Here is a 23373-nt window from a genome sequence, read left to right as displayed (position 1 = left end):
GGGTGGTGACCCTGTCTCCCTCACCCGCAATGGTGTGGGTGCCATGTCATGCAGCCCTCCCAGGACCAGATATCTACTCCCAGGAAGGGAGGCCTGAGCCCAGGGAGGAGTGCAGGACAGCCCCGCCATTTATCTGCCCCCGGGGAGGGCTACATGAGATGTGCCACCCCTCCAATTGGGGTGGGGGTGGAGAGGTGCACCCCCTTCACAATAGAAAATTACCTGGCGGTGTAAGTGGCCCCTCTGCCCCCGCTAAAGGGCAGCCTGCCATTTTTAATTATTTTCTTTGTTTACTAAACTTGCTTTGGCGCAGAGGGGCCAAATCTGGCCCCGGGGTGCCCAAACCTTACTGTCCCACCCACTGGGGGGCCTGTCCCACCATTTTTGGTGGCCCTCTTCCCCCTCACCCCAAATGGAGGGCTGGTGTACCTTACGCAGTGGTTTGTAGGAGGCCCAGGGAGGCCTGCATGAGGTGCCCCTGCCACCCATTTGGGGTGAGGGGGGAGAGGGCCCCCAGAAATAGTGGGACAGGCCCCCCAGTGGGTGGGACAATTAGGTTTGGGCACCCCGGGGCCAGATTGGCACATCAATGTGCCTCTCTGCACCTAGGTGAGTTGGGTTACCAAAGGAAAAAAGTGAAAGTGGTGGAACGCTTTTTAGGGCGGGCTGTGGGACACCCCAAAGGGTCTGGGAATTTTCTAATGGGATGGGGCGTTGAACCCCTCCCCCCCAGCCGCAATGGAGTGGGTGCCATGTCATGCAGCCCTCCCTGGGACCAGAAATCTGCACCTAGGAGCGGACGCCTGAGCCCAGGGAGGAGTGCAGGACAGCGCCCCCCCTTATCTGCCCCTGGGGAGGGCTACATGAGATGGGCCGCCCCTCCAATTTGGCCATGTATGGATTGCCACGGGTGTCCTCTTTTGGGAAATGCATGGGGTTCCCTGTTTTCCTTGCTGGCTTCGACACCCCAGGACCAAATCTGTAGGTTGCCCACATGAACAAAATGGGCAGTGGCAAAAGGCTTGGGGTTACCAGTGGGTTACAGATGTCATACCTTCCCGCGTTCCCACAGGTGTCCCGATGAAAACGGTACCTCACATGTGTGGGTTCACCAATCTAGCCGCAAAGGGAAACTGCTAACCCATTGGTAACCACAAAAGGGTTTGGGGAGATAACCTACAGATTTGGGCATAGGGGTCCAAGCCACCAAGGAAAACTGGGAACCCCATGCATTTCTGAAAAGAGGGCACCAGTAGGAATCCAGAGGTCCAACTTGCGCGAAGCGGACCAGAATGTTTCACCCAGAACCCCTGACAAAGTGAAAAATTCTGTTTTTTTTCGGCACATTTCGGACTTTGCCAGGCTTCTGGGTAATAAATTCTGGGCCGATTAGCGCAAATCATACCTCTGCAGATTCCCACGGGTGTCCTCTTTTCGGAAATGCATGGGGCTCCCTGTTTTCCTTGGTGGCTTGGCCACCCAAGGCCCATATCTGTATGTTGTGCTTGTCTGGAGAAAGTGTCAAATTCGGGTGTCGAAACAGACTTGGGGTTACCTGTGTTTTAGGCTTTAGCCTTGGCGCCCATGTAGGTGCACCCACACGTGAGCTACCGTTTTCATCGGGACACCTGTGGGAACGCGGGACGGTAGTCTGGGTAGTAAATTCTGGCCCGATTTGCACAAATCATACCTCTGCGGATTCCCACAGGGGTCCTCTTTTTGGAAATGCATGGGGTTCCCTGTTTTCCTTGGTGGCTTGGACACCCCAGGCCCATATCTGTATGGTGTGCCAGTCGGCAGAGAGTCTGAAATTCAGGTGTCCAAACAGACTTGGGGTTACTTGTGTTTTAGGCTTTCCCCTTGGCGCCCAGGTGGTGCACCCACAAATGTGAAGTACCGTTTTCATCGGGACACCTGTGGGAAGGCGGGAAGGTATAACATTTGTTGTGTTTGTGTGGTTTTCATAACGTTTTGACCCATTTGCTGGTGCCCTTGTGTCACAACCCTTTCATTTCCCAAATGTGACCTACATTTAGTCGCTGCTTTAGGCACCATACACTTTTGTAACCTGCACAAGTCACATACCCTTGAAAAGGTCTTCCTGTGCTCTTTCAAAGAATGTGTGCTTGCCGTTCCTCACCACATTGGTTTTCCCGATTTACACATGCTAAGTGCGTCTGTTCAGGCCGTGAGCGTAAAACTCCTGTGTACCATGGCCCAGTTTTTGGCTTGTGGTGTTTGTTTTGTAAAACACTACAAAAAATGTGTGCTTTCCTAACTGCAATAGTCGGCGGAATGTAGCGAAGCATTGCTTTTCTCAAAATTCATAGAAGCCATTGCCGTACCAAGCCAACCATGTCCAACACATACCTTTTTTTTTTTGGTCCTTTTCCCGCTTTTCCCCCAATCTATGGCAATTGGCAAAAATGGCCAAAATCGCCTACCTCACAAAACAGTTGATAACCACATCAAAATAATTTTTTTTCGTTTCCACTCAACCTGTTCTTGAAAGCCAGGAAATTGGGGAATTCAGCACAGCAAACCATTCGTTCCTAGCTCTTACAAGGAAAAAAACCACAGGCTTCTTTGTACATCATTTTATTGGCATTTTTTGAAAAAACCCAAAATGTTCCCCCTTTTTGCTTATTTCCCCTCACCCCCCTACAGCAACCTAGGATTCCTGGGTGTCGTTACGACCGCCTACATGTGGGGAAAAAAGGAGCTAAATTTGGCCGAGATACCTTGTGTAACAAAAAAGTTACAAGACATTGAATGGCCACATTCCGAAATCACCGAAAAAGGCCCTGGCACTGGGGGGGAAATACCCATGGCACTTAAAGGGTTAAAACTGTCAGAATTCTCTGTGCCTCCTGTCTTTGATATCCAAGCGTTGGCGCCATTCCTCTATTAATTTCTGTCTTGCATAGATCCTTAGTCATAATTTGATTAATTTAAGTAATTCCCACATAGAGCTGAACGCGGGGTGAAAAGGTTAACGTTGCAAATTAACCTTGGAGTGTACTGTGTCTTTCTTTAACAGTCTAGTCTTGATACTCTAGTAAAACTTTTCCTTTTTTTCCAAACTGACTTTCTCTGTTAACTGCATTTATTTTCCTGTTAGGGAGAATTCTCTGTAAAGGCTAATTTCCCAAACCTAGTGAGTCCCCCAGCAGCTTTGCTGGATTTTTGGGGTTTAGTTTTTTCTCCTGCTAAGAGTGAGACTCTTTTTCTCCCACTCTTAGGCGTGCTTTGAGAATGTCCTTTGACTTTGTAATGTGTTTTATGGGCTATGGGGTCTTTTACTCCATAGGGCTTCATGTGTTTTTGGTAAGTGTGTTACACAGCACCCTCAGTGCAGTAACACAGGGGTGTCATAGTGACCCCCAAACATAGACTCCATACCCTGGGACTGACTACTGTCTCCCAGGGCATGTAAAGTCACCATTGACTTTACTAGTCTTAAATTGTGAACAGAACCAGTACAAACCATCAGATTGTGGAAGTACTGGTAGGGGTAATTAGATTGCCCATGGGTCTGTTTTTTGAGGGGGCAATGTGCAGTCCCCCCTCGTCGAGTTTCTGGCTGGTGGCAGTGGTTACCACGTGAAATATTCAACCGGAATATTTCCTATGGGATTTTCCCATTCATTTTAAACGCACCATTTTTTTGGTGCAATGTTAAAGATACCGCCGGGTTATTTATTTAATATTTTCCCCGGTTGGGTCTTTTTGCCAGGACTCGGTTTTAAAATGGCATTTGTGTTCGCCTCTGTAACTCCAACCCAAGTCGAGCCCTTTGTTGCACTTTTTGCGGGCTTCTGCACAGAAGCCTCCAAAAGTGGTGCCACTCTGTATGGGTCTACAGGATGTGTGGGAGGGGAGGGGAATAGGCTCCCTGGACTGAGTTGCCTTGGAAACTCAAGTCGCACTCTTGTATGATTGACCCAGTGGTGAGCCGCCCGGCTCACCACTTAGCATGTTTGATTGACAGCTAGGCTGATGAATGGGGTTTTGCTGCATAAAAGCAGGGCTTTGGGGACTGGAACTTGAGAAGTCACCACAGTACCCAAAGAATCCGAAGAGGGGAAAAGCTGAGTCCTCTACAATGACGACACCACCGGTGGAGCCCTGCTGTACGAAACTCACCACTTTCCCGACTTCCAGGAGAGTCTTCTTCCCTTTGAGCTGGTGGGACCAACCAGTTTGCCCTTTTCACCTTCCTGGATCGTCTTGTTGTCGAATCACCCGTGCCAAGCACCCCGGCGGCCAGATAGCCACGCTTCACCACTACCGCGAATAAAAGGGTAGTACCTTTTAACCGGGAAACTCTGCGGCTGGTTTCTTCTGGCAGGGCAATGACCTCCAGCTTTCCTCCACGTCGAGGTCTTCTCTTCCCCTGGATGAAGCACCGACTTGCACCCGCTGCCGGGAGCAACTGCCCCCGCTGGAGCTTCCTCACCATTTCAGGTACTGTGTCCCACCTGGTCTCCCTTGCAACAGACTGTTCAAGGTGTCCCGTAAATCCTTGACTCTCTATCCTGGGGTGACCTCGGACCCGTTAACATTACCTTTCTATCTTGATCCGACCTCTTTTTGACTTTCCTGCAAAGACATTTAGTGCATTTCCACTGTGTGATCTTAGGCACATTCCAGCTTGCTCTCTCCAAGAGTGGGCCTGGCCTATGAACTTTTTGCTCATCAGTAGACCCTGCCTTTCTTGACTTGCTGTGGTTCTTTAAAAGTGTTGGTATTGTGTGTTTTTCCTATTTCTGCCTTTTCTCTCCCTTTTCAAATAATTATTGGAATGCCATCTATGGTTACGCGCTCACCTCTGTTTTGCTAAATAAGTGGTGTACTAACCTAGACTTGTCAAATAATTAATTGGGTAGGTGTATATATTTCTAGTGACTGTGTTTGAACTTGCTTGACATATTAGTGCCAGTGTATTTTTACAAGTGTGTTTTAAAATAAATAATAATATACTTTTATACCAAAGCTCTGGTCAGTGTTTTCTTGTGCTACTGTATTTCTAGCCCTATTGTGTATACTCTATATACTGCCTAACTCTTCTTGAGAGAAGTCTGACTGCTCAGCCACAGCTACCAGGTAAATCTGGGTGGTGCAGGCTGTTACCAATGGGTTTACTGCTAACACCTGTAGTCTTAAACTTTTTGCACTGGTCCCTAAGAGAACTGCACAGGTTTCTGCCTAACATTTCCCAAAACCAAATCTCCTTCCATATTAAAAAACTCATCCAGGTATTCAGCTAGAGCCACTCTTTCACTTCTATATTATCCCTGAGATGTGCATCTATCACCCAGCCTAAAAACCGAATTCCGATTCGGTCTATTTCACCAGTTTTTAAAATAAAATGTTTTGACATTTAAAACTGCAAAAAGTGGAAATTGCAACTTTTCAACATGCGATTTTGGCTGCACTTTGTTCCTACTTTCAAGTTGCTTTCTGATCTATATGCCCTTTGTTGATACCTTGCCTTGTAGTTGCTAGTCATATTACATCCCTGATAATGTGATAAATCATATTTACCTCATTTATTCAACCACACGTTTACATTATTACCAATTCAGAGTGTCATTTTATGCAATTGCAAAGGGTTTTAACATTTTAATTCTGTTTGCTGCCTAGTATCCCAGACTCATTGCTGCTCCTTTCTATCCACTCACAATTCGATTAATTGGGGTTTCAGGGAGCATTGCTGGGGGAAATCCTAACTCTGGTGTGATCTACATGAACAGTAAAATTGCTCCTATTCATCTGTGCTTTGGATATGTTATAAAAGAAGGTCAAACTAAGCGTATTTCATCAATTACTCTGTAATTATCACCCCATTGGTGATTGCTGCCCAATATTAAAATTGTGTGATCTCATTTGAATTTTTAAAGAAATAAATCTTGTATTACCACCCACCGGCCTGGTTCATGGTCCATTGTGACCCGGGGTATTTGTAGAAGGGGGTGTGAAACTGGTTGTGTGCCAGCTCAATCCGAATAAAGAAAAAGTATTCTAATTGAGCACTTCATCCCAGGCTAAGGGCAAGAGTGCTGGTCCGGTGTGTGATGCCCGATTGGAATCCTTTACAGCTATATATTTGCTGGCACCTAGATATAGTGCATTGCAATAGTCAATGCTTGATTAGAATAAGAGCTCTAGCCAGCAACTTTCTGTGGAGAGAAAGGGTTTGCAAGTGTAGGCTGTCGCCGTCGCTGTGGCACTAAATTGTTTACGCAAGCTCAGGGATGAGTCTAAATAGAAACCCAAGGTTTTTATTTCTTTAGCTACCTTGATGTTGTTTCCATCGATGTTGAAAGAGAGATATTGATTGATCAGTTTCTTTTGGTTAGAGGGGTACTAGGAGTAGCAGCTCAGGCTTCTCATCGTTCAGGCACAGACCATGTGTGGCCATCCAGGCCTGAATGATGAGATACCTTTTGTTAACCAGTGCTAAATCTTTTTCATAGTCGCCTGTCAGAGGTATGAGGATCTGGGTGTCATCTGCATAATTAGTGTAGGTGACACCCAGATAGTGTAGGTCATCAAACAATGGTTTGGTGAACACATTGTACATAGTGGGCGATACACATGATCCGTGCGGGACTCCACAAAGTATGGGGATAGGATCGGCAATTGCAGAGGATGAAAAGACTCAACGATCTGTTATTTAAGAAGGATTGGATCCATGCCGTTGTTTCTGCTGAGAAATGGGCCGCTGAAGATGGATGCTTGCAGAGCACCTTGTTGTCAACCAAGTCAAAAGCGGCTGACCGATCCAGTAGCAGTAGAAGGGCAGATTTACCTTTGTCTTTCATGTCGTCAATCTGGATCTTCGGGTCGATCAAGGCAGTTTCTGTGCCGTGTAGGGGTCTAATGCCAGATTGACGGAGTCCTAATAGATTATTGGTCTCTAAGTATGATTGTATTTGGATATAGGCTGCTTTATCATTGATCTTTAATAGGAAGGGGACTGTAGTAATAGGTCTAAAGTTAGTGGGGCTACTCTAGTCTAGAGAGGGTTTAAGAAGCGGGAGTACCCATGAGTTTCAAGTTAGTGAGGACAGTATTTGTGCGGAAGGATGGGTTGATGAGTGTGGTGATAAAGGGGGCTAGTTCACTAGCAGCTTCTTTAATGGTTGATGCTGGGCAGCAGTCTCCTTGACAGTTGGAAGGTTTTAGTAAAGCTATGATGTTTTCTACTTCAAGGGTGGATACTTGGGAGAATTTAAATTGTTGAGGCGGTTTAGGAAGGTCAGGACAGGATTTCAGGAGGTTTGCTTGGGTTGGGAGGTTGCTTTTTTTCCTTGATGCAGTTATCAGTTGGAGGGGTGGGAGATTCCAGTTCTCTTAATATGGTAGAGTTCTCTGGTACTCAAACTGGCTTTGTCAATGATATTGTTGTAGGTGTTATGTTTAGCTGAGAGAATTTCTGTTTTGTAGTTGGCTGTGATTTTGAGACAGCGGTCTTTGTTGGCTACGGTGGGTTTGTTTTTCCAGGTTGATTTGCATTTCCTCTTTTCATTGCGTAGGGTTTTGAGTTTGGGTGTGAAGCAGGTGTTCAGATGAGCTTTGGGTTTGCCTTCACGCAATAGGAGGGGTGTGATTTTGTCTAGGGCTATGGTCAAAGTATTATTGTAAAGTTCCACAAATTCAGCTGGATCGGCGCAGGCCGGTAAAGGATTACATAAAGTTGGAGAAAAGGCTTGAGATTTTCCACAGTAATATTCCTTTTGTTTATGGTCAGGATGGGTGGAACGATAAGGGTGTGTTTATTCATGAGTCTGCAGCCTTGTATGGTAAAGGTGAGAAGGGAGTGGTCGGTCCAAGGGTATGGTTTAATGGAGGTTAAGGTGGTATCACAATTAAGGTCATCTACCCAGTCAAGGATTCTTGCTTTTTCATGCGTAGGGTAGAGAGCTCTTTGAGTGAGGCCTAGCTCAGCCAAAGAGTTTGCCAGAGTCATGGCAGGTTGGCCATTGGGGTCATTGAGTCCAAGGTTAAAGTCACCTAATAAAATGTGTGAAGAGGGTTTAGTATTAGTGGAGAAAAGAGTGATGATATCTTCCTCGAAGGTGCCGATAGTTCCAGGGGGTCTGTAAATCGGGTGCATCGTTATGGTACGTGAGTTGGTGAGAGGAAGTTTAACTGACGTCAATTCACATGACTTAGTAGGAGAGTATGAAGCTATTATAACACCAGGGTAGATTTGGTGATAAAGGCTATTCCACTACCTCTGGATGATTCTCGGTCAGATCTTAGGACTATATAGTTGTCCGGAGTGGCAATAAGGAGGGAGGGGCCTGCACCTGCATGTAACCAAGTTTCTGTTATTGCTAGAAGTGTGATTTTTTGTTTATCAATAATCAGGTCGGCAATTTCTACTGCATGAGCAACCGGGGATCTGGCATTGATTAATGCACCACTGATAGATGTGGGTCTTATGCTTTGGTCATTGATATCAAAAGTGGAGATTGTCAGTCTGGCTTTTGTGCAGACTTTGTGGGGTTTGGGTAGGGTTTTATTTTTCCCCTTTGGTTGGCTGTTAGTGGAGGGTAGGCCAGGTGTTCTGGTATAGGATTTACCTAACCTGGCGCCAAGTCTGGCGTTCCTGATTGCTGTAGGGCATGGGCAGTTCGGCCTTGGTCTGGAGGAGATATTCTGAGGCGATTGGGTGTAGTCCAGTCTGCTGGGCATGTCGCCACGTTGGTTAACATGAGGGTTGTTGAGTTTATTAGGGATGGTAGGGGCTATTGGAGGTGGGGTGGCTCTGGGGGGGTCTGAGGTTTCAAAGGTTGCAGGAATAGGATGGGCTTGATCCGGTCTGGGAGGATCAAAGGTGGAAGGAACAAGGTAGGCTTAATCCAATTAGTAGTGTTAGCGGGGGTAGGCATAGTGACTGTGCTTCTGAATGTTAGATTTGGCATTTTGGAAAGCGAGAGATGGTAATTAGGTTGATTGGCTAAGTCCCCTGGTAGGAAAGAGGCATATAGGCTAAACTGGAGTATAATGCTGAGAGTATTGGAGATGGCATACATTGTTGAACACATCAAGATAAGCTAGTGTAGGTCACAGATAATTGGCCTCATTACAAGCATGGCGGTCTGGGAACTACGGTACCGATAAGCATGCTGGTACCGTAGTTACCGGGCCGCCATACTACGGGCTGTGCTTGCGGGTGCCTGACAGCCCGCCAGGTTTTTCCTGGCGGGCTGACTGGCACCCGCGAGCACAGCACGTCGGATGCACCGTCACAACTCTGCATGTGCCGGTGCATCCGATGTCCCCACCCCCATTCAGCCGTATGGGGCAGAATGGGGGTGAGGAGGCCCTTGATTTCGGGACCTGAAAATGGGCAAGCACCGGGTCCGCCTAACTCTGCATGACCCGGTTCTTGCCCATTCACGGGTGCCGGAAAAAATGCAACTCCAGCGGCAGCCGTGCCGTTTTTAAAGGCACGACTACCGCCAGAGTTGTAATGAGGCCCAATGTGTGCCTGAGGTCGCATTGGGCTTCCCAGTGGTTAGCGACTCAAAGGATTCTGTGGATATATAGAGGGCAAAGCACTACAGTATGGATCAGTCATTAACACAGTAGGGTAAGCATTACAGTGTAGGTTACTCAGTAAAAAAAAATGCGCTAGATGCGAGGTTCAATCACAGAGGGCTTTAGTATGGAACACTCAATAATGCAATGGATCACTCATTAATACAATGGGCTAAGCATTACAGTCAGTGCTCCAGATAAGATTTTGAGGTGGGATTATTTTACTCTCTATTTTTAAACTTTGAGAGTAAATGTGATTTTAAGAGAGTAAAAATGACTTTTCTCCTTCGTAAGAGTAAAATGTATGCGACATCCAGCTGACGTGTGAAAAAACTGTATGGAAATCATTATTATTTAGAAGCTTTCTGCATTGTGACAGAATACACCTTTCATTATTTCTGGCCATTTGATCTCTCCTGTATATATTTAAATTTGAAATCACAAAAACCTAGCCAAATATATAGTAAAGCATACATGAATTTGTATTGTGTGTTTTGAGATTCGATAGCAGAATTGTCTTTTGATGTTTAATGAAAGTCCTCATTTCCTGGAGCTATTAATACCTAATGGTATGGCAATGCTATGATACAACAGTGCAGAGAGGCAAGGAGTCCATGATAAATGCTATATCTAATTTAGTGGTCAAATGGTTATTTACATAGCTCTTTTGGCAAAGCGCTGTACATAGAACATATTTATCACAATTACCACCAAACCAAAGTCTGTACTCCTTTATTGACCTTGAAAGGATGAAAGGCTGAGTTGGACTTGTCGGGATTCGAACCCGTAACCCACAGATCACGCAGAGATTGCAGCAACAAGTGCATCCTTCAGAGGTTGGTTAACTGAGTATCCACTGAGGTATAATGATCACAATACCTAGATGTATGACAAACCATTTATGAAGCGCTACATAAAGTTAAATATCTATCTGGATTATCACAGGGACAGGTTTTGCTGAGTTTCTATTTCAATTACCAACGTAACTTTCATTTGTTTGTTTTTGAATAGCGTTGCACTTTCTTGAGTCAGGTTTTGGATGTTTTATTTGTAGTCTTGAAGATTTGAGAGGCTAGAACACCTGTGTTCAGTGTAATGACAATTACTCACCCTTGAGCAAAGACTCTGCTGCCACTGACCATTTATAGTAATGTATCCCATTGACTGCAAGGTTGAATGGATGTAAACCAGACAGTGCATAGTCACCATTTTACACACTGTGTTTTATAATTAGACTGTAAATTAAATTAGAAGTGTAAAAATGATCTGCTTCTGCATGATTATGCACACAGCACCAGAACCCTGAAAAATACATTTGTGCAAAACTGGTTTGCTTTCACTCGAAAAAAAGCATAACTTGTAAAAAAAAAAAAACAACAAAAAAAATAATCTCAATTGCAACTTAGTTTTCCATTTTATTAATTATACAATCCTAAAATTCGAGGAAAACATGCACAGTGCTTCTGAAGCTGAATGGAAAGGAACCATTCCTTTTTATCAGTGTGCAGTTTATTTGTTTGAAAGGCTTCAGAGAAATGCATTCTGTTTCAGAGGTGGCTTGCAATTACATCCATGTAGATCACAATCACAAGAAGCCTTCTGGTTTCTGTCAAGTAACCTGACCTTTGCACTGCCCTCTGCTCTAAACCTGTGTGTAAATGTACCCAGGAAAATAATAAAGTTGGCATATTTACAAGATTTTCATGCATAAAAATGCCTTTTACTCACCTTATCTGGATCCCTGATTACAGTGTAGTCATATGATGTTACATATTAGTCATATTAGAGTGTACTCTTATGATCTCTGTGCTCTGTCCTATCTCCTCTCCCATTAATGGTGTTACTCGCTGGGAAGTTCTCATGGCTTCCTTCGACTCCTCTAAAGTCATCATTAATGTCTACCTAAATGGCACTGTCATGGTCCAAGGCCCTCGGGCCAATCTCCTCCTCTTTGATAGGCGCTTCCCTTGCCTCATCAATTTCCTCTCATCTCCTGCTGTCCCCTCCTCTCCCCCTTGGCTACCTTGCCCTCTCCTCCTCCTGCCCCTCCTAGGGCTCTTTCTCCTCCGCAGGGCGTACCTCTGATCTGTACCCCTCCTAGGAAGGTCTTTAAGCCTGACAACCTTCTTCATATTGCCACTCGCAACTCTCGCTCGCTACAAGATCCCCTCCACACCCAGATCCTCCCGGTCCGGGGGGGGGGGGGGGGTAGCCCTGATCTTTCCTGAGTGGATTCCTGCCTGTGTGATTCCCACTTAGACCTACTCCTCTTTTGAATGCCTTGTCTGTAGGCTTTCTCTCTTGCCTACCCATTCTGTCAAGGATGGCACTCTATTAAGAGTGGCACAGGACACCCAGAAAGGATTTGGGTGGTTGTGCCAAAGTAAAGTGACAGAATAATTCACACACAGCTGAAAGAAAGGAGAGCGAAGGTAAGCAGGTGTAGCAAGGGAAAAGGTACAATATATATATTGCCTCTTGGGGTGTATGCAGATATAGGAAAAGAGTATTCCACGAACCTTAGGAAAACTAACCTTCTGCACAGTTTGCTATAACAGAGGCCCACACTGTTTGCTCATGGCTTGAAACAACAGTTATGGGTGTCTGTAACGTAGAAACTAGACAAGGGAAAGGGCAGAGGTTGCCTGACGGAAACCAACAGACAAGCTCTGTACAAGGGGTTTAGAAACAGTACAAGAGATGACACTAACAGATAAATCCAGGGAAGAGGAAGTCGGATAGCAAACTAGCAGAAGGAAATGAAGGGAAAGCCGTATAACAGGATTGGATAGGGAGAAAGAACTGAGGGTTGAAAACAAGGAAGAAAGCAAGGTAGCAGCAGTCAGGAAACAGAGGAACTGTAATAACTGAAAGTAAATGTTGATAGCAGAGGACGGTAGGGTACAAGGTAGAAAGCTCAGAAAAGCAGGGAAGCAATGGGAAAGCCCAAAAGGAGCAGGGCTGTAAGGAAGGAAGCCCCGAGGGATAGGGCTTAGGGCAGTGGAGTGAAGCGGGCTGCACGGCAAGGAGCCCAGAAGGGCCGGGCAGCAAGGAGTGAGCCCAGAGGAGTAGGGCCGCTGACTGTAGAAGGGTGCAGGAGGACTGTAGAAGGGTGCTAGACTGGAAGCCCAGCGGACGAAGACTGTAGGTTGAAGGCAGTGGAGCGTGATCTTCTGTAAGGCAGGAGCCTGGGAGGCAATGGCGGAAGGTAGCAGCGGAGCGTGATCGGCTGCAAGGCAGGAGCCTGGAAGGCAAGGGCGGAAGGTAGCAGCGGAGTGTGATCGGCTGCAAGGCAGGGACAATGACGGAAGGTAGCAGTGGAGCGTGATCGGCTGCTTGGCTGGAGCCTGGAAGGCAATGGCGGAAGGTAGCAGCGGAGCGTGATCGGCTGCTTGGTTGGAGCCTGGAAGGCAAGGACGGAAGGTAGCAGCGGAGCGTGATCGGCTGCAAGGCTGGACCCTGGAAGGCAAGGACGGAAGGTAGCAGCGGAGCGTGGTCGGCTGCAAGGCTGGATCCTGGAAGGCAAGGACGGAAGGTAGCAGCGGAGCGTGATCGGCTGCTATGCAGAGGAACCGCATACAAAGATACGTAGCTCGAAGCAAAAAGATGCTGGAAGGACTCTTGATGCAAGAGACTGAGCCCCTGCAGGCAGCAGCTTTTATACTGCCCAGCACAGAGGCAGGCTAATTTGTCGCACCTGGCTAAGCACACCTGCAGACAATCAGCCACCCCCCTCTCTGTTCCTGAGCTGGTGGAAGCAGAGCAAATCTCTAAGGCTTCTGGGGATTGTAGTTTCGATGATGACCAATAGGAATAGCCAGGAATAGATGGTTGTAGCCAAGTGCATTGTGGTTATTGAAGTTTGTTGGAAGAAATAGAAAAGTACCAAAGTCTCGAAAATGAGAAATAAGGTCCATAATGATCGCCAATGTATACGCCCATGGCGCAGGCATGACACATTCTCTCACTGTGGCTACCATCGACCGGCCTCCTGGTCAAATCACCTAATTTCTCTGAGTGGGCGGACCTCTCCTTCTCCATCCTGGCCTCTAACACTCAACTCCTCCTCCTCAGTGATCTCAATATAGATTTAGACTCTCCTTGTTCCTTCTCTGTACTCTTCCGTGACCTCTGCGACTGCCTCTCCCTGTCCATCCTCCCCTCTGGCCCGACTCACTCTGCAGGGCACACACTTGATGTCTTGATCTCCTCTGACCTCCCCCTCTCCATCCCTCTGACCTCTCCTCTCTCCTGGAGCGATCACTCCCTCCTCTCTTCCCCCTAAGCCAAGCCGACCCCAACACTGCCACCTACCTTCTCTGACATCCGGCCCATGAAGCGTGTGTCAGTTGAGGCTTTTGCCGCCACTGTCTCTCCCCCCCACACCCCACCACCTCTGGCAGTCTCACATCCTGACACAGCCCTGTCTCTGCTCTACTCTTCAATTTTTTATACTCTTGATGCTCTTGCCCCTGTCATGAGGATCCGTTTGAAGTCCAAAGCCAAGTGCAATTCCTGGTATGACTCTGACCTAGCTACACTTAAACGTAAGTGTAGGGCGGCTGCAAGGAAATGGAGGGCTTCCTGTTCATCCTCTGACAAACTGGCCTGTCGCCTGCTACAAAGGCAATACCTACTCTCTGTCCTCACCAAGAAGAGAGTCCACATTCAAGCTTGCGTCTCTGATGCATCTAATAACTCGGCCGAACTCTTTAAAATCTGCAAGGAGCTGGCCAACCCTGCTGCAGTCTCTACCCCTCCTGTTGTCTCCTAGGCTCTTTGCAATGCCCTTGCCTCTCACTTCATTAAAATAAAACAGGACATCCTGTCCACCCTCTCCATCCTCGCCTCTCCTCTCCACTCTCCATCTGTGCTTGCTGACCCTCCTTTAGCCTACCCCCCACCATCCTTCTCGTCCTTTCCTCTTTTCTCCCCTGACGAGGTCGCTAGAAGAGTCCGATCTATAAAAGCCTCATCAAAACAGGTTCATCCATGTTCCTCTAAAACCATCAAGGACCACATTGCAACCTCGCCCCGGCCCTTGCTGATTTTTGCAACCACTCCTTTGCCTGAAGATCCTTCACCTCCCCTCTGAAGCACTCCCTTGTGCATCCTCTTCTCCAGAAACCCACAGCTGATCCTTCTTGTCCAGCTAACTTCGCCCAATTTCCATTATTCCCTTTCCGGGCAAACTCCTGGAAAAGTTGGCCATCTCTCAGCTTAACCTTCATTCCAATTCTGTTGGCTGTCTCCATGACCACCAGTCTGGCTTCAGAGCTGCCAGAAGCACGGAAACTGTTCTCCTGAACATACGTAAAGATCTGCTCTCCAACCTTGACTCTAACATTCCCTCTGTCCTCATCCTCCTCGATCTCTCTTCTGCCTTCGACATGGTCAACCATACCGTCAACCATAGCATCCTGCTCAACCGTCTCCTTGAAAATCTGGGTATCGCTGATCAGGCTCTGGCCTGGCTGACCTCTTTCCTCTCTGATCAACCCTCCCAGGTCCAACTTGGGTCCTTCCTATCATCTGTCTTCCTCTATACCTATGGTGTTCCCCAGGGGTCTAACCTCTCGCCCTGGCTTTTCAACCAACACCTCGCAACTCTCGCCCACTGCATTGCCATTTTCTGCTCAAATTTCCAGTGCTACGTTGACGACACAACTCATTTTCAGGCTGCCCTTGGCCTCCTCCTCTCCCTTTCTCATCTCTGATTGCCTAACTGCCATTCAAGATTGGTGTGCCGCCAATGATCTTTGTCTGAATGCCATCAAGATGGAGAGCCTCCTCATCGACACTCCTTCACCATCCTTTCCCATCACTCTCTGGCCGGCTTCCCTTGGCCCTCCTACCCCCACCTGCGAGGCTAAGAACCTCGAGGTCATCTTTGACTCCACCCTTTCCTTCTCCGCCCACATCTCTGAGGTCTCTAAAAAGTCAAACTTCCTACTGCACCTCCTCAGAGGTACTCTACCTTTCCTCTCCTTCCCCCAGAATCTCATGGTATCCCAAGCTCTGGTTTTCTCTAGGTTGGACAATTGTAACAGCCTCTTTCTAAATCTACCTGCCTCTACTCTCTGCCCTCTGCAACTCATCCAGAACAGGACTGCGAGACTTGTCCTTGGCCTCAAGCCCTAGGATTGTATCTCTCCAGCTCTGAAATCTCTCCATTGGGTCCCAGTGGCTGCAAGGATTAAATTCAAAACCCTCTGCATTGTCCACAAGGCTTTCTGGGGCCTAGGTCCAAAATACCTTCAGCTATCCCTACGCAAATACCTCCCCTCTCGAGCTCTTCGCTCCTCTACCTCTACCTCCCTCAGGGTCAGCCGCTTTTCAAAGAAACGGGGTGGGGGGTAGATCTCTGTCTTTGGCTCGGGCCTCCCTCTGGACAGCCTCCCTACCACCCTAAAACTTGAGGAGAACCATCTCCGGTTCTGGAAGCACCTTAAGACCTTCCTCTTTTCTTCTCTCTTCGCTCCCCCTCTCCCCTGCTGATCTGTCTCTCTTGGCACCGTGCACCTGGCCACCCTCTGGCCTCCGGGTCCAGGTACCTGCTCACCCTGCCACACTCCCGCACTGCCTCCAGGCAACCCTTTGCACTGGGGTTTGTATAAGTACCCACCCAGTCCGCCCCCCTTTTTCTTCCTGCACTTATCAGACCTACCCTGTCTGCTACCTTAAACCTAGCACTTGCAAATTGCTGGCTGCACTTCCACTGCTTGTTGCCTCTATTATCTAACTATCTAACTATCTAACTATCTAACTATCTAACTATCTATCTATCTATCTATCTATCTATCTATCTATCTATCTATCTGTCTGTTTCTCCTCTGCTTCGCACTTTCCACTTCTCCCCCTTCCATGCACTTTTCCCCCTCCCTCTCTCCCATGCACTTGCGCATCCTCAATGTCACTGGGCCTAGTAAGATCGCTGTTTTTGTTCTCCCCTGTTCCCTTCCCTTGCCTTGTCGCACTCTGAAACACTTGTGTACGAGCGCATTAGAAATAAAATATCAATATCAATAGATTACTCGGTAACATAAAGAGCTGGAGGTAATCGTATGCTGGGAATTACCGTTGGTAGAAATAATGAACAAAAAGTAACCATGGGTTACTTGGCACAATACGTTAATAGTTAAATTAAGCATAGATAATTCGGCCAAGACCAAGGAATGGGCTAAAAACAGCTGGAGTTGAAAGCTCATACAATAGAGGGTTTGTGCAATGTTAGCTGATATCAAGTGACCTCAAGTGTCGAAAACTCATATAGTAGTGGTCGCCCTCGGCTACAAACGGCCTGTTGTAGGATTCAGGCTACGGAAGAGGACGGTGGTCTGGGGCAAAAGTCAGTGGTGATATAAAGTTAGTAGGGCGTTGCACGGGTAGTGTGTGGGATGCTTTGGTAGTTGAATTTTCAGCGCAGTGGTCTTTGTTTGAAAGTGGGTAGGGTAGATGGCTGGGCAAAGATTTGCCAATTAGTATGCCAGGCGCGGCATTTATGATAAATATAGGATTGTAGATATGGAGGAGTAAGAGCGCTCACCTGGGCAGGGATGAGGCCCGTTGCTCGCCGTGGCGAACAGGGGCAAACGGGGCCTGAAGTACGGGCCTTCAGTGTAGGGCCGGGTTCGCCTACTGGCTAGCGGATTGGGAAGCTATGAACAGCTGCTACCCAATCAGCTTCGATGGTATTGCGGGAGGGTGAGCACAGGGTGCTAAGAGGTCGGCCATTTTTAAGTAGGTTTCTGACCTGGGCTGGTCTGGAGGGGAGGGGGGGAGAGTACTATGCTCTCCCACACATGGTGCACTGTTTGCTACTGGCAGTTAGGGCATGCTTGGCTACACATTGGAAGAGGGTGTAGCTTCTGGGGAAAAGGGAATGGGCTAACACGGCTAAGAATATCTATATAATGGAAAGGATTACTGCGGCCATACATGGTGTTGGGATGAGTTGCGAAGCAGAATGGGGCAAATTGCGGGCCAAGTATATACCGATGTAGGGTGAGAGGGTTCAGGAGGGGGTGAATTGACAGTGGAGGTTTCAGGGCCAGAGGTGTGGTAGGTTCATTGACTGTTGGTAATGGGGAAAGAATTGAGAATGGATGGAGGGTGATCATGGATCAAGAGGCCCCATTCAAGCCAAGCTCAAATGATTGTGGGTATGTTGTGATTTACTGGAGTGAAAATGAAAAGGGACGTCTATACCAGGACGGGGTAGGGGGAGGGTGTTTTTCAGGACATTGCCAGTTCAAAGATGAAAACCAGATTGTTTACTGTCTCACTCATGGCGAGAGGGCAGCCACGTAAACGAGTTTGAATGTTTTTAAATGCTTCCTTTTCCCACTACCAAATAAAATGAGTTATGGTTTGGACTTGTTCAGTTGAAGGTTATGTTTTATTGCCCACCTTTGTGGATAATGTTCAAACAATCCAGTAGGGATTGAATGCTCCCCTCTGTCTGCAATCTCCACGTAACCCCTGAACATCATCTACATATGATTGTAGCATCACTGGAAAGGATTTCAACAGCAAGAAACGGGGCATCTGGTATATGTTACAGTACTGCAGAAAAGGGGATTCACTAGGGTAACTCCAGTGTAACCTCCAAAAACCTAAGGATAATGATCCATCTTTACTTGTCTGAGATCTATGTATCAAAGTGTTTCAACCATTCAAAGGTGGTGGTAGTAGGTGGATAATGTTTTGTGCAAATGCACCTTCTGTCATACAATTCAAATCATGTTTGCATGCCTCTTCTTATTTATGTAAAATCTCCTGTTCTTGACCTTTGTATTTCATTGTTGTCAGGCAAAGCAACGCCGGGAGGAGCTGCAGAAAGCCCGAGCCCTGCAGTCTTACTATGAATCCAAAGCCAGAAGAGAGCGAAGGATTAAGAGTAAAAAGTGTGTTTTCTGTTTCTTTAATATAATTTTTGCAATTAAACTGTGAATGTAAGGTTTAGGAAAAGTCAATTAAACAATTTGACATGAGAATCTGATACAAGCACTTACCACGTTGGGTTAGATTTTTCAATTTATGCCAAATCTCCCTCACTTGTGAGACCCCCAGCACTTTTTGCCAGACTTGTGAATTTCTTTTCTATGTTACTTTTTTTCCCACTCACTCTTACTTTTACCCTGGCTGTGGGAGTCATTTGTATGTCTCTTCATACTTTATTTTTGGAGTAGTGTTTTCCAACTTTTTATAGGCATCTTTTGCTACACACAGCACTTTGAAGTGTGACTGGGAAGCCCCTTGGGATTCCCTTTGTATTTTCTTGTATATTCCTTGTGTGAACTACGGTTCCTATGGATAGAGGGATACTTTGTATCCTTCTTACCCTTTTATATTGTGAGATAAGCACACCCCCACGTTATGTGGAGGGCTGAGGAGTTACTTAGTATCCTCTTTCTCACTGCTTCTGTAACATTTCTGTTAGTGACAAGCATCCCTGAACGGCCTTTGCCATTAGACCTGTAATAACGACTTTTGTGTAGTGTTTACACGCAGGCTGTGTTCATAGCCCCGGTAATGCACAGAAGGGTCAACATTGACCCAAAATGGTGGCTGTATTATTATTTTTTTTTTCCTCGCCATTTCCTGTGTGCTTGTTCTTTCCTGGTCCTTCTTCTGCCGTCCTGGGTGGAGGAGGTCCTGGTTTGACTTTTGTCTTCGTTGGGAATCCTTTGTGAAGCTTGCCGAGGCTCCAGAGTGTCTGTGAAGACAGGAAACAAGAGAGGAGTCCGAAACTCTGCAGTCCTTTGCCTTTTGGCATGCCGGCCTGGAACCAGTTCCAACTGAAAGGACAGCCACCCCCCAAAGTTTGAATGTAGCATGAGTGCTGAATGGCTGTGTCCTGGATAAATGGCCTTGATCCTGAAGCTGAAAACAAATTGACCACAGAGCTGAATCCAATGAGAAAGTGGAGCATACTCCTGTAGCTACTTCCAGCGACCGAAGAGGCCTGCTGAGTGACCGCTGCTGTGCTGACCCTTTCTTACATGCGACAGAGCCCCGAAGAGGACGTCTCCTTCCCTTGGACTGGGGGGACCAATCAGTTTTAAGAAGACCTTCATTTTGAGCCATCCCACGACAAGCTGCAACTTTCCTGAGCTGCAAACCACCAGTACCCTGGGACCTCGAGGCTGAGTGTTTTGCATTGTCTTCCGAATAATTAATAATTAATCTCGCTGAAACTTCGGTGGACTCCTACTGGACCTCCAGATTAATTAGATGTGAACCGTTCTTCATATGGTGTGTTGAAAAGGGTTCCAAATCCGCAGAGCCACGAGAGGCTAAGAGGAATCCTTTGCTGGGAGCCTTTCCAGAGAAATCCCTCCCAGCGTCCTTTCTTTCGTCTTCTGACCAAGAATCCATTGACTGGGTTCTGCAGCTGCGGCATCATGAGGTTGTCCACCTGCATCCTATTCATTGGTGAGGTTCTGTAAAACTGGAGGTAATACTTAACTAGAATCTTTCTGTCGCTCCTGTGCAGGTGGGGGGCGGGGGGGTAATTTGTGTAGTTGAAAGTTCACCCATCCATGTTCACCCCCAGGTCTAATGCTGGAACGCATTCAGGAAGCCTTCAAGTAAGTCCCTGAATCCTTTAAACCACAAGAACTGTTACTTAATTGCTACAGAAGAATTCCACAGGAAGTCTTGACTTTTCTACAGCTTTTGCCTGCCTTTTTGACCTCCAATCTGACCCTGAAAGAAACTCAGAACTAGATAGGGAAGTACTCCTAAAGCCTAGGCTCTTTGAAAAGATTGCTAAGTAATTTACCTTGTGTTTGTGTTATTTCTGTCATAAGGATCAGAAACTAAGTTCTTACTTACCTTTGAACTGTGTCTACTATTCCAAAAGGTATTAATTTTATTTATTTTTTATTTTATTTATTTGAATGTGTATAGCGCACATCGGCCCTGGGGCATCGTGGCACTGTTACATAGTGCTTGCTTAGTACAGTTACATAGGAGGAACAACAATGCAGACAATATAACAATCCGTGGAGGAAATGCGTGTTCATTGGTTACAGAGGAACAGCATAGCCGCCGGACCGAGTGTTACAGGTTAATACGAAGTGACAAGATTAGTTGAACAGTTTGGTTTTCAGCATTTTACGGAATAATGTGTAGGATTTTACATTTCTGAGTGCAGTGGGGATAGCATTCCAGTTTTTGGGAGCTAGGTGTTGAAAGCTGGAGCCTCCTGCCTTTGACCTTTTGAAGGAGGGGACATAGATCTGGTTGGAGAGATGAGCTCTAGTGGGTCTGGATGAACGGTTGATTGTGATCCTTTCTGATAGGTAAGAAGGGGCGTTCAGTGACAGGCACTTGTGGGTAATGGCCATGGTTTTGAAGAGAATGCGCTCTTTAACCGGTAGCCAGTGTGCGTCTTTCCTTGCCTGGGAGATGTGTTCCCTTTTTGGAATACACAGTGCTGCTCTGAGGGCATTGATTTGTGTGACTTCGAGCTTGTTGAGGTTTTTGGCAGAGGTGCCTAGGAAGAGGGAATTACAGTAGTCAAGCTTGGTGCCGACTGTGGCTCTGGCAATTGATAGGCAGATTTTGGGGGACAGGTATGGCTTGACAGCATTGGTAATCTTTGTGGTGAGGGCAGCGGAGGAGGCTATGGCACTGACCTGGCGTGTCATAAACAGGGAGGTGTCAAGGTACACTCCCAAGGTTTTTACAGCTGATGAAGCAGTGATAGTGGTATTATCGATGTTGAAAGTGCTATATATGGGGGGGGAGAGTTTATTGAGCGTTTCTTTGGTGCCAACCACAAGGATCTCTGTCTTATCTCCATTGAGACAGAGGCCGTTGGCTGACATCCAAATTTGGATGGCTGTGTAGATATTGGTTAAGGGCGCAGCGTCTTGTTCACAATGCAGATTAGGGGGAGTAGGACTTGTGTGTCGTTGTAGTTGGTGTAGGCTATGTCACGCTGATCCAAGCCATTGAAGAGAAGAAGGGTGAAGATGTTGTACAGGGTAGGTGCAGTGCAAGAGCCTTGTGGGACTTCACAATGTATAGTGGTGGGAGATGTACATGCAGAGTCAGAGAAGACCCTCATGAGTCTTCCTTTGAGGAAGGACGCAATTCAGGCTGCGGTTTATGGGGAGAAGGGGGCCGTGTTTATTAGTTGCTTGTCGAGAATATCCTGGTTGACGAGATCAATGGCAGCCGATAGATCTAGTAAAAGGAGGAGTGTCGGTTTCGCTTTATCCATAATGTCTCTCAGTTGGATTTTGAGATCAAGTAAGGCAGATTCTGTCCCGTGGCCTTGGTGGAATCCAGATTGCCTTTTGCCTAAGATCTTGTTTTCTTCTGGGAATTGCTGAATTTGAGTATACGCCACTTTGTCTAAGATTTTGAGCAAAAATGGGACGGTGGTGATGGGCTTGTAGTTGTTCGCTATTTCAGGGTCCAGTGAGGATTTATTTTAGAAGTGGGGCGAATACACGCTTCTTTTAAACTGTCAAAAACTGGATTGGCTTTGAAGGAGGCATTGATGAAAGTTGTTAGAAAAGGGGCGAGGGTTTCTGCTCCGACTTTAATTAGTTTGGCAGGGCAGGCATCTCCTTTACAATTTGATGGCTTGATTTTGTTGACGATATCTATAACTTCAGATTTGGTAACTTCACTAAAAGAGAAGGGTTTTATTAAGTCGTGGTGACTTTGTTTTCAGGGAGGGATGCTGAGGTGATATGTTTAGAAAGGTTTATCTGATGATCATGGATTTTCTTTTGCAGGAGCTCAATTTTATTTAGCAAGGCTGTTATGTCTTGTGATTTGGTGGCTGGAGTGGATAGTTCTTTAAAGATGGCGAAGAGTTCATTAGACTCGGAGGTGGCGTTGGTGATTCTATCGTTACAGGAGGAGGATTTAGCTGTCATTATGGCTTTCTTGTATTGAGTGTCCAGAGTCTTGTAAGCAAATAACATGGATTCCTGTGGGGATCCTAGCCATTTGTTCAAGGCTTTGCTTTTTGGGCACTTAGTTCTTTTATTTCTGCAGAGAACCAGGTGTTAGTGTGTTTTTTTTTTTTTGCTTTTTTACTTTTTAGTGGTGCTATGGTGTTGATGGCTGTTTTCAGCATTGTGTCATAGATGTCCGCCAGCACCAATGGGTCTGAGGAGGTTGGGAGATTGAGCATTAGTCTAAATGGGGGAGGATCCTTTATTTAGTAAGGTTCTGTGCACTTCTGGCTAACGCAGGTTGGATGGGCAGAGATTTTTGGGTGAGCTGACACTGGTCGGAATGAAGAAGTGTATAAGATAATGGTCAGACCATGGGGTTGTAGCTGACATCTATATCACAGTTGCGGTCTGCCACTCTGTCAAGGGTGCGCCCTTTGCAGTGGGGTGGGTGTGAGGATTTTTTGGTGGAAACGGAGTTCCTGTAACACTTAGGCCAGGGCTTTGGATGGTCTATCTTTCAGATCATTGAGTCCTACATTGAAGAGAACTGTTTTTGTAGATGTTTTAAGGTTTTCACCTAGGTGATGGATGAGGTTATCCTGGAAGTCCGCTATTGGTCCTGGTGGGCGGTAGGCTCAGTGGATGGTGAGGGTGGTGTTCAGGGAGATAGAGATCTTAATTGCGAGGGAATCGATGTTCTCCCCGAGGTTGGAAGACGTTTGTCTGACGGCTATGCAATCTTTGACTACGAGGGCTACTCCCACGCCTCTGGCTGAGTGTCTATCTTTACTAAAAACACCGTAAGGGAGGTAAGAGGATTATTAGCCCTATTACTAACACATCCTCAAAAGTTTTAGGCAAAGCCTTGAACAAGAAACATAACAGCGCTAAG

The 23373-nt window shown here is 46.7% G+C and overlaps 1 protein-coding gene across 1 annotated transcript in view; it reads left to right on the top strand.

Moving 5' to 3' along the window:
• UTP14A (UTP14A small subunit processome component) overlaps nt 1-23373 on the top strand; it is a 684761-nt gene that overhangs the window by 218455 nt on the left and 442933 nt on the right. Inside the window, exon 8 of the mRNA XM_069612971.1 lies at nt 18367-18461. Coding sequence (XP_069469072.1) covers nt 18367-18461 — 95 coding nt within the window. The remainder of the gene's footprint in view (nt 1-18366; nt 18462-23373) is intronic.

Source organism: Ambystoma mexicanum, chromosome 5p (assembly GCF_040938575.1).
Source record: "Ambystoma mexicanum isolate Mex_15411 chromosome 5p, UKY_AmexF1_1, whole genome shotgun sequence".
In the NCBI taxonomy this organism is placed as follows: domain Eukaryota; kingdom Metazoa; phylum Chordata; class Amphibia; order Caudata; family Ambystomatidae; genus Ambystoma; species Ambystoma mexicanum.
The sequence above is the reverse complement of the archived record's forward strand: the minus strand, read 5'-3'. Positions and strand labels throughout refer to the sequence as shown.